Source organism: Myodes glareolus, chromosome 1, assembly GCF_982192425.1.
Source record: "Myodes glareolus chromosome 1, mMyoGla1.1, whole genome shotgun sequence".
Lineage (NCBI taxonomy): Eukaryota > Metazoa > Chordata > Mammalia > Rodentia > Cricetidae > Myodes > Myodes glareolus.
Window position 1 is genome coordinate 116492056 of NC_142026.1, and position 11896 is coordinate 116503951.

Here is an 11896-nt window from a genome sequence, read left to right on the forward strand (position 1 = left end):
GATACTCAGCCTCGGTGTGATCACATACAATCCAATTACACAGGCCAGCGCCTGCTTAACTCAATTCCTCCAACTCTCAGTCTGTGCCCTCGGAGCATTTTTTATCAGATGCCTAACTTAGCCAGACAGAAGTGCCAGACTCATCCCGGCTCAAACTTTTGCAGGTTGCTGATAACACACCGTTTTTTGGTTTTTTTCCAGTCAAAATGGGGAAGTATGATAAACAATTTCCCCATGGGAACGACCTAAAACAGTGGCCTGTCCTCTCAAAGTAAAACATTTCTATGTCTGTGGAAGCAATCTAAACTAAGGGACAAAAATCACCACCACTCCTGGTGGGGGTGTCTCATACCAGAGAGGTTCTCTTTGTCTCCGGGTGGGTTGTCTTGTTTTAGAAAAGGTGTCCACTATTGCAGGATGTCCTTGAACCCCGATCCTCCAGCTCTACCTCCCAGATTCCAGTATTACGGGTATTTGCCAACACATCTGGCTTCTGCTTGTTTTTAAAACATCATTTTTAGAGGAAGAGAAGCTGTAAATGTTTCAAGTCACAACTTCGTATTCGCGGGCGTGCCGCCATCCCACAACCGACAACAGGTCTTTCGAGGCAAGTGTCCCTTAAAAATGGCCACTTCTAATTCGGAACAGATCTTCGAGAGCTAGTATGAGACTTGCATTTGCAGGGAGGCGGATCTTGAGTTTCTGGGAAGACTGGACTGCTTAGCCAGGTCGCAGTTCAAAACCAGAAAACAACAACAAAAGGCTACTGTCTGACTGACTTGGGGGTCAAAAAGGCACTAGCCCCACCGTGCACTCCATGAATGGGCAGCCGCTCCACCACCTGGACAGATTCCTAATACACAACAGCCTGGTATTTCCAAAACTTGGTTTATCACAGTCACCTGGGGACCTTGTTGGCCCAGGCTGTTCCTGGCTTCACACCAGCCTCTGATTCAGACTCTCCAGGGGCGGGGTCTGAGAATCCGTTTTTGTTTTTTTTTTTTTTTTTTAACAGAGCCCGGGTGATTGCTCATGACTCAGACCATGTGGGAAACAAGGAGATGAATGAAACGGCCCTCATGGTTCCAAAAGGCCCTGAAGAGCAGAGAGCTAAGCAGTCAGTGCTGAGTGTAACCTGGGAATAGGGCTTGCATAGAGGACTCAAAAAAAACCCAGGACCAGTCACCACCCAGGCAGTGGAGGCATGGCCGAGAGGGGGTGCCTCCCACTGCTACGAGGTTCAGTGAGAACTGAGCTGGCTTCCCAGTTCCCACAATGGGAGGAAACGGAGAAAGGGCCTGAGAAAGAAAAAGGACATCCACATGAGGGTCCCAGAAGGGCTGGCAGTCCCAGCCCTCAAGCTCAAGTTTGTGCAAGACAGAAAGGAAGCCCTACCCCCACTCCTGTCATGGACTACAGATGCTTCCAGAATCTGGCAGGATGTTTGGATTTCCAATCGGTAGCATTTTCACATTTATCTCTCCCACCGGTTCTCCTCTGGATTTGGTCAGCTCTCGTGTTCCGAGTGACGGTAGCCCAACCTCCTGGACCAACCATCAGTGGGACGAAGGGACACGAATGTGCACATAGGTGCTCCCTCAGTTGTCCCGTCATTAAGGCAAAAGCGGCAAATGTGGAGTATCCACTGTGTGCCAGGGAACCAGCAAACTGGTCTCGCATCTGCCCATCTGCTAGTCCTTTACTGGGTTTGGGGAGTGGGATGAGGGGGACAGCAAGATGGCTTAGCAGGTGAAAGCACTTCTACCCAAGCATCGTGACCTGAGCTCTGGAACTGGAACTCTGTGGAGGAGGAGAGAACAGGCTGCCACAGGTTGCATGTGTATGTATGTGTATGTAGGCACGGGGGTGTGTGCATTCGCGCATGCTTGGTGTGCGTGCATGCACGTGTGCCTGCACATACACACACTATAAGACATGGTCGTTCTATGTTGCTCAGACTATACCACCACATCTTTTCAGACTTTGTGATTTTTTTTTTTTTAACTTCAAAATACATGACGGACTTTTTCTTTTTTAGATAGGGTCTTTTGTAAGCCAGGCTGGCCTCTAACCCTTTCTGTAGCTGATGATGGCCTTGAATTCCTCACCTTCCTACCTCTGCCTCTCGAGTGCTGGAATATTCTGCAACACTGGGGCGGGAACTCGGGGGCTGCAGCCTGCTAAGCAAGCATGCTGATTTAGACACATTTCTCTCTCTTGTTTCTCTTCCCTGAAAAAAGGAATGTCATCATTTGCAGTTGGCTCAGGTAGTATTGGGAATGTACCACACGATGTGAGAGCAGGCTGACCCGAGATGCACCCTGCCTGAAGGGCTTGGATTTCCTGTGTCTCATATGGGTTCAGCCTCGGCCTAGGCTGCCAGTCCTCCTCATGGGGCCTCCATGGGGCTGTCCTCTTTCTTTCACAAGCCCTTTAGCCTCTATTTCCTCCTATTGTGGGAACATGTCACAATTCCACAAGGAAAGGGAATAAAGCCCAGGACCTCCATGCCCTCTCCTTGGGAGTTCACTGAAAGACAAGCTCCAGCTCCACAGTCACAGTTTTCCAAAACACTGCCACGGGGAACACTGAGAAACGTGGACCACTGGGAGCCAAGCATGGTGATGTATGCCTGAGATCCCAGCCTGTGGGAAGCGGAGGCAGGAGGAGTAAGGATTCTAGGCCAGCCAAAAACTACTTAAGACCCTGTCAAGAAAGATAGGTGTTGGCAAAGATGGAGGGAGAGACAGAGAGGGAGAGAGAACCAATACACAGAAGTGGCAGGGCCATCAGCACACTTCAGTTGATTTTGAATTTCAATTTCTGCAGAATTCATTTGTGCCAGGGTACAAAGTAATTTGAGCAGAGACAAAATTAAGTATGTTCCTCGGCCTCTGAGTTAGATGCAAGGCATCTTATATTTTACTTACAACTTGACTTTTTTTTTTCAAGGAAGGGTGATATAGTAGCTGAGATGGTAGAGGATTAGTCTGGCATGCACAAAGCCTTGGGCTCAACCCCAGTGTCAAATAAAACCATGCATAATGGCACAGGTCCGTAATTCCAGTACTTGGGAGGCAGAAGCATAGAGACCAGAAGTTCAGGGTTGTCTGCTATATACAGAGTTTGAGGTCAGCCTAAGGAAATGTGAAACTGTCTCAAAACAAAAACAAAAACAAAAACAAACAAACAAAAAATAACCCTTTTTTGAAACAGGGTCTTTTATGTAGCAAGGCTGTCCAGATATGCAGCGATCCTTGATTCGGTCTCAGTACTAGGACTGCAAGCACGCACCACCATACCCATCAAAAATTTATTTTTTTAAGGTCTTTAAAATCTGCAGAAATGGCTGTTCATCCAAAAACCTGAAGTACCATTCCCAACACCCGTGTCAGGTGGCTCACAACCACGTGTAATTCTAGTTCCAGGGCATCCAGGACTTCAGGACACTGCAGGTACCCACACATATGGAAGATAGCACCTTACTTTTCTGCTTTCTAATCTTCTTCCAAAATATTAAGGAACTCAACTATTTCCTTTTTTTATTACATTTTCCCCCTAAGGGGTTGGAGAGATGCCTCAGTTCCTAGCTTTCACGTCAGGTGGCTCACAACTCTGTAACCCCAGCCGAAGTATCTGATGCATGGGTCTCCATGGGTGCTGCACTCATGTGCGTGACACGCACACGCGCACACACACTTTATATATATTTATATAGAATTAAAAATAAATCCAGGTGATGGTGGCATATGCCTTTAATCCCAGAACTCAGGAGAAAGAGGCAGGTAGATCTCCATAAGTTTCGAGGTCGGTCTGGTCTACAGAGTGAGTTCCAGGACAGCCAGGGCTACCTGAGAAACCCTGTCTTGAAAAACAAACAAAAATAACTTTCTGAAATTAATGTTTAAAATGTCTTCATTTACTACTTCCCATCCTAAAACAATACATGCAGACGAAATGAATGTGAGATTTGTCTCTACGTTATCACATAACATCGACATACAAGGCTTTGTATACTTTCCAGGCATTGTGTCCCAAGTAGACTGCAGTCTTGTAACAAAGGATACACCCGCCTAAATTAAAACGTAACTCCCTTTTTACTAATCTGAGCATATGGCAAATGACTTTAAACACAGGTCTGTTTCCATAATGACACTGGCGCTTTTTAAGTCTGAGGAGGGGAGCGCGAGTGTGCTGTGGGCAGAGTTCACACGAACTTAAAACAAGCACCTGCCTGATGCTTGGAAAATGACTAACTCCCCGGCGTGTGAATCCACACATCCACATGCCAACGCGTCAATAAAACACATCCTGACTGTAACTTAGAAGGCCCTGGGTTTCTCATACTGAAAATAAAAACAAATGAATAAAATATTGATGGAAAAGGGCTCCTTTTAATCATAAATACTCAATTCTTTTAGCATAAGAATCTAAAAAGAGATTTCTTCCTCCTCCTCCTCTTCTCTAGTGTATGTGGCACTGTGCACACCCCTACCAGGTGGGTGCTACTAGACTAGGCCGATAATTCTTATTTATTCATTTTTGAGACAGGGTCTCTCTACATAGTTCTGGCTGTCCTGGAACTTACTCCATAGGCCAGGCTGGCCTTGAACTTGCAGAGATCTGCCAGCCTCTGCCTCCCAAATGTTAGAATTAAGGGCGTGTACCACCACACCATTGTGCGATGTTTTACTCTTTTGGCTTTTTGGGAGGCCCACCACCAAGCAATCAAATCACATATGGAGGCCTATTCTTAGTTGTGAATGCCCGGCCTTAGCTTGGCTTGTTTCTTGCCAGCTTTTCTTAAATTATTCCCACTACCTTTTGCCTCTGGACTTTTCTCTTTCTCTGTCTCTATTTACCTTTCTTTACTTCTTACTCCATGACTACGTGGTTGGCTGTGTAGTGGACCCCTGACGTTCTCCCCTCCTTGTTCTCTTGCTCTTCTCTTGCCTCGTTTCTCCTTCTATTTATCCTCTCTGCCTGCCCGCCCCACCTAGCCTTGCCTCACTATTGGCCACTCACTTCTTTATTAGGATGATCAGGTGATTTAGACAGGCACAGTAACACAGCTTCACAAAGTTAAACAAATGCAGCGTAAACAAAGGTCACACACCTGAAAATAATATTCCCCAACACCACACCAGGCATAAGCAGACAATTCTTAAGGACAGGCACATAGAAAAAAAATGAAAAAAAAATTGCTTGATCTCACACAGGCAGCTCAACCTAATGGCACTCTGCTACCACCAGTTTTTATAATAAATTTAAGAACTCTCCTGGGATAAAAGTGGGTGGAGACCCTACTTCCACCAACATCGCTCTAGCATGTGGCATGCTTCAATGAAAGCAAGTCTTATGCCAAGTTTACCGGACATACATTTAAGAGTGAGCCAGCACCTATTCTTAGAAGTTCAGTGACGTCTACATCTCTGCTATGTCTTTAGTACACTGCCACATACACTATAGCAACTCATCCTGATGAAGAAGGAAAGATATTCATCCCGACACCAGACACTCTGGTTAGGTCAGAGGACGACGGTCAGTTGAGATTGTAGGATGGCACAACTGCCACCTAGAACACGGCTCAAGTATTAGCCCACACCGTCTACCAGATTCTTTGACCTATTTTCACAAAGGCAACGCCTATACAATCTTGCCAACGAGCTACCCTTTTCAGAGGGAAGCCAACTGCTAGAGACAGGAAGAGCCTTGTGCTTGCTAAGCGCATGCTCCACCACTGAGCTACCCCTCCCACCTCGCTGTCTATCTTCAACACCATCCATCTCGGTTCGAAAAATGATACAGAGCATACCAGGTCCGCTGTGCATGCGCACACAGGCAGCACAGCGACACCCTCTCAATGAAGGTGGGGGAAGAGCTGTCACTCTAGAACCATTGCTTTAAAAAGCTAACAATTGCCTTTTCCTGTTCTCTTTAAACAGGCCTTCATATTCACCCAAGAAGTTCTTTGTTGTTGCTCAGACCGGGCTTCAGGGACTGGCCTCAAACTCACTATGTAGCCTGGAAGGTCCTTCAACTTCTGATCTTCCTCTTTCTGTCTCCCAGGGGCTGAATTTCAGGCATGTGTCACTACATTCAGTGTTAGGGACTAAACCAGTTTCATGCACGCTGGCAAGCAAGCTACCACTGAGCTACATCCCCAGTCCCAGTAAGGACTTTTAAGACAAACTGAAAAGAGCTCAGAGCAGAAATCACGAGACTCACTGTGTTCTATTTATTTGCGCCTTTTATGAGTCCTAGAACTTTCATTTCTTCATCTATAAAATGGGCTTTAAAATACAGCCTCGCCTTTCTATTTCACGTGGTTTTGGAAGCACATAAGAAATCCAAATGACAGGTTTCTAAGACACAGGCATACTCCACAGGAGGGAAGCAGCAAACGGTGAGCCTGGGCAACACTGTGCTTCTTAAAGGAGGCTGGACAAAGGCGACAGACGACGGCATGAGTCCGCTTGTCTGGAATGTTCAGAGCAATCAAATCTACAGCGGCAGAAAGTGTATTTGCAGTGGTCCGGAGGTAGGAAGGTCAAGAAGAAAGCGAGACCGGCTCCTTGTGATGGGGTTCTTTCAGGACCACGGAAATGTGAGAATACAGACTGAGGTCAGGCTGCACATCTCTGAGTGCACAAAAACCGCTGGCCTATGCCTGTCAATGGGTGAATCCAGGGAATTGTAGCCCAGTTAGACTATTTCTGAGGCAAAGCCACAGGCCTATAATTCCAGCTACTTGGGAGTCTGAGCTTTGAGAATCATGAGTTCAAAGGCTGTCTGGGCTACAAAGTGACATGGACAACCTGTAGAAATGCTGTCTCAGAATTTAAAAATAAAAAGAGGTGGTGGTCTGGGGATACAGCTCAGTGGGAGACACACTTCCTAACATGTGCTAAGTCGAATCCAAAGTTCAGGGCGTAGAGGAGACATGGCCGCTCACGGAGTACCTGTTGACCTCTGCACAGTAAAGTCTCTTGATTGCTAACAGAGCCCAGACATAACTATTCATATTTCTGCCTGTTGTTCTTATTTTCAATAAAGTCGTATTTAGTCAGCAGCAAAACTAATTAAGTTTTACTTCATAGAAACAGAACCAGTGAGAAGGTTCTTCTCACTGGTAAAGGAGACTTGCTGCCAATCCTTGAGTTTGATCCCTGGGTCCCCCACGGTGAAAGGAGAAACACTACAATAAGTTGTCCTCTGACTTCTACACATGTGCCATAGCGTGTGCACACACATGTACCCACACAAACACACACTCACACACGAAATCACAGATTCAATGTCATTTTACAAAATGTAAATATACATGCATTAATATCACATTCTAGTCACTGCGCTAAGCTCCATAAAAACAAACATGCCACCATCCTTGACTTTGAGCAACTTGTTGGATGGCTGAAGGGGGTAGGTGTAAAAGACCCAACTTCGGTCCCTTGTAAATGCAGTGTTAAGGTCTGTATTAGAATGAACACACACACACACACTCACACACACACAGGGTTTATTAGACTAGTGTGTAGGCTGTGTTTCAGCTAGTCTAACAATGACTGCTCACCCATAGAAAGTCCAGGGATCCAGTAGTTACTCAGTCCACAAGGCTGGATGTCTCAGCTGGTGTTTAGTAGATGCCAGACTCCCAAAGAAGTAGGCTCTAATGCCAGCGAAGGGATGGACTCGCCAGTGAAGAGCGCGAACAAGCAAGCAAAGAGAGTTTCCTTCTATGTCCTTTATATAAGCTGCCACCGGACGGTGTGGCCCAGATTAAAGGTGGATCTTCCCACCTCCAAAGATCTGGATTAAAAGTGGGTCTTCCCACTTCAAATGATTTAATTAAAAAAAAAAAAAGTCTCGCGGGCGTACCCAGCCACTTGGGTTTAGTCAATTGCACATGAAGTCAAGCTGACAACAAAGAGCAACCATTACGGGGGTCCATACTGGATCTGTGGGGCCCCTTCCCCAACATGGGATCATCAGGTAGCAATCAGAGGAGTCTTCACTGGCCATGGACGAGCAGGAATATGTGCTTTTCCTAACTTGAGTTTTGTAGGACCTATGACATCTGAAGAGAGACAAGCCTGAAGAAATCCTCCTCCGAACCCTTTGAGCCGGCTGATCTAGTGCTCCAAACAGTCCGTGTTGTTCAGAGTGCTCCACTGCCATCTCGTATGGTGGCAGACACCGGCAGCCATGCATGGACTGGCTCCAGGCCCTCTTAGCGTTTGTGCGCTGGGAATCTGCTACTTTCTCCACGGGAGACTCATTAACAGGTTCATCTTACCAGAGGGATGAAATTAAGATTCACAGGCAGCCCAAAGACAGTTCATGGAATGTGTCTACATGTTGATCTGTTTCCAAACACTCCTAAAGGGAAGATACATACACACACTGGACGGTAGGCAAGTCAGTCCGCGGTATGGGCTCTAGCCCTCAGCCAGGACAAATGGCTTCAAGACTTTGGGCCTGGATTTTTTCTCTGGTTATGAGTTTATGAAATCAGGGGCATCTATAGTCAATTCCCAATGGAAAGATCCACAGTGGAGGATGTGACTTGGAAGACCTGGTTTAAAATGGCCAAGACATCAGGCACACCTTTAATCCTAGCACTCAGAGTTCAAGAACAGGCATACTAGTGCACACCTTTAATCCTAGCGCCCAGAGTTCAAGGCCAGTCACTCTCCACAGGCTGTAATTGCAGGTGTGAACCACTGTGTTAGACAAGGCACTGTTTTCAAATACTCCTGTAGATACTAAATTGAATGAATAGGTGACTCGTGGCTCATTAGCATACAAAAAAGTAGTATACAAAGATGGGGCCAAATCTAATAATGTCTTTAATAACTCGTCTTTTTGTATGTATGCACACCTATGGTCTCAGGAGTACTTATTTTTGTTATGAAAATGATCATCCAGGATTACTGGTGTGAAATTAAAGCCATTTAAGATTAACATGCTCATGAACACTTTGAAGAGAGTTATTTCAGTCACTTCGAGAACAACTTTAGAGAGAATTCAGGGGACTGTTGGACTGCTTATTGGAATACACACATATTCAAAGAAAAGAGAGCTGGAGGTGACATCTTTGCATGTAACAACATTTGAGAGTTGAAGGCAGAATAATCGAGAGCTCAAGGCCCGTCTTCACTACACAGCAAGTTCAAGACCAGTCTGAACTACAGAAGACTCTGTCTAGAAGAGGAAGGAGGTGTGGAAGGAGGAAGATGAGGAGAGGGAGAAGAAAATACATTTAAAGGTAAAACAAAACTAGCAAAGAAAGTTTTAACATCAAGGAATGTTGTTTATTTTTCTTAAAAATTAGTTTAAAAATTGTAACTGGCCTTATTTAGCAACTGCAGGATGGGCCAACACTCCGTTCCATGCACCAGAGTGTGTCCCCTTTGTTTACTACCCTTAGACTTGTTCACCCAGCAGCTAGATCTGCCTCACTACATTGTGTGTCAGGGATGTAATTCTTCCCTCACCCAGGTACACACACCCTACACGGAAAGGGCACGGAAACCAACAGGATGACCAGGTATACAGTGAAGCCCCTAGGACACAATATCTGTATGCACAAGGTCCTCACTCACATGAACTAACTATATCTGATTTCGTCCCCAACAAATTATTACATCACTTTGACTCCCTGACCCCCTCAGCCCCTCCTACTCTCCTGAGTTAGAAGCTGTCCATGGATGAGTTTTTAGCACACTCTAAATAGAGCCAACCAAAGATGTAAAGCTACATATAAATGCACAGCCTGGAAAGACGCATTTCAGGGGCATGCAGTACGTTTAAGTTAGTGAAAATCTGAACTCCTAGGCTGCAAGATAGTTAAACCTGACTCAGGTTCTCTAGCAAGCTGGAAAACAAGCTACTCCGGATTACGTCTGGAGTGAGTCTAAGTGAGGCCATTTTTCATGCAGAGCTGCTGACATCTAGGCGTGGGTTGTTACACCAGTATCTCCCCTCCCACCCTGCAATCCATCAACCATCCCCAATTTACTCCTTGCACTAAGTGTTATGACCGAGGCCATGTACTGAAAAGGGAGACACCACCCAGACATCACACTGAAAGTTTCTCTGTTTGGGCCAGCAGGAAATTCCAGTCGCTTCATTCATCAGAGCCAGTTAAAGCCGCTGAAATGAAATGCGCACTTGGAGATTACTATGTCAGGACATAGGCTTAATTTGGAGGGGGCGGGGGTTGAAGAGGACCAAACAAAGACAGAATCCCAGATCAAGGTCAAGATCTTAAAAATAAGAAAGAACGAGCGGATGGTCAGTCTGGGAGGAAATAAACTTCAAGGCTAAAAGAAAAAAATCCGCAAGTTAGCACTCTTGTCTTTGTAGGTAAGGACACTTGTACAATATGCAACAGGCAGCGGTGACAAGCCACCCCAACCCTCACTGCAGTCCCTAGAGATTGACCCCAAACAGATCCTCCTAAAGTGTGAAGCAGCCCTATAACCATCCTATATCCCCTGACGTCTCTGACGGGATACCATTACGTTTTGCTATAAGTGTGGCTGCTGTCAATTTCCCACTGACAGAGCAGTGGGTTGAACCATCATCCCAAAAGCCACACTCCGCGCCCATTCCACCAAGGCAACCTCCAGGAAGCCAGAATCGGGGATCGCCACACGCTCCTGCCACCTGCATTGCCTCCCATCCAAGTCCCCAGACACCTATGGGCTCCCAAAGAGGCCGGAGAGCTGAGCCTGGGCCGCCAGGGGGCGGGAGGGCAGCAGCTGGCCAAGCGCCTCGGTGCCGCGGTGCCCTCCCCGGGGCCATCAACCACTCACGGATTTTCACTCGCCGGTGGTCCAGGCGCGCGGTGGCGGCATGCAGGGCGTCGAGGCGGCGGTGCAGCTCGGCGGTGCGGTGACCCAGCGCGGCCGCCTGGCCCTCGAGTTCCCCGAAGATGTCCCCGGCGCAGCGCGACAGGTCGGCCAGCTGGGCGAGCAGGCAGACCAGAGTGTGCGAGCTGACCTGCTCCAGCGAGCGGAAGAGCGGCGCACCCGCAGCCCGAGCCACAGCCGCGTCCTCGGGCCGGCGCAGCCGCGCGGGTTCCACGCTGCGTTGGTGGAAGGGCATGGCTGGGTACGCGGGGCGCCGGGGGGACCGGCAATCACGGCGTTCACGCCGGGCCCCGAGGGCGATGGGCGCGGGTCTGCATCCAACACAAAGGAGAGTCCCGGGGCAGTTGCTGCGGGGACGAGGCCGGGCGGCGAGGAGAAGCGGGGACAGCTCGGAGACCCTAGCCCGGTGCCGCGCGGCGACGTGCCTCCTCCAGGACTCTGGAGCAGCGCGGCCGAGGAAGTTCCCGGAGCAGTTCCCGGGCGGCCGCGGTGGGTCCCGCTGGAAGTTTGCAGGCAGGAAAGCGCCGCCGCTCCTTCCCTCCCTCCGGATTGGAGAGGGAGGAGGAAGCGGGGGAAGTGCCGCCGACACGGGCGCGAGGGAGGGCGGCGGGAGAAAGGGAAGGGGGAGGAGAAAGGCCGGCCGGGAACCACCTGCGGCTCCCGCGCCCGCCGCGCCCCGCGCCCAGGCCGGCGGCCACCCGGCGCCCCCAGCGCACTCTGCTGGGGCGATCGCGCAGTCCCTGAGCTCCCGGGACGCCGCCCACGCCCCCAGCCGAGCCCCCGGGCGCCGGGGGCCCAGTCCCCGCCCGCATCCCAGGCCCGAGTGGGGCGCAGCAGGGCGCCGCGGAGGCGGAGGCGCCGGGACAACGGGGCCAACCCGGATCAGGCTGCTCACCTGTGCTGCCGCGGTGGCGGCTGAGTCTCCGTCTTGCTATCCCGGGAACGCGGGACGGCCTGTCTGGGTTCCCCTCGTCTCACCCCTACAAGGCTGCCAAGACTTCTGGGATGCTTTGGTGGAC

General features: G+C 48.9%; 1 protein-coding gene across 3 annotated transcripts in view; it reads right to left on the minus strand.

The window, feature by feature from the left end:
- The window catches only part of Nhsl1 (NHS like 1), a 225387-nt gene extending 214275 nt beyond the window's left edge, over nucleotides 1-11112 (minus strand). For all 3 annotated transcript variants that reach the window (XM_085688860.2, XM_085688852.2, XM_085688849.2), the window contains exon 1: nucleotides 10821-11112. In XM_085688860.2, the coding sequence (XP_085544986.2) occupies nucleotides 10821-11112 (292 nt within the window). The remainder of the gene's footprint in view (nucleotides 1-10820) is intronic.
- Nucleotides 11113-11896: the final 784 nt, after the last annotated feature.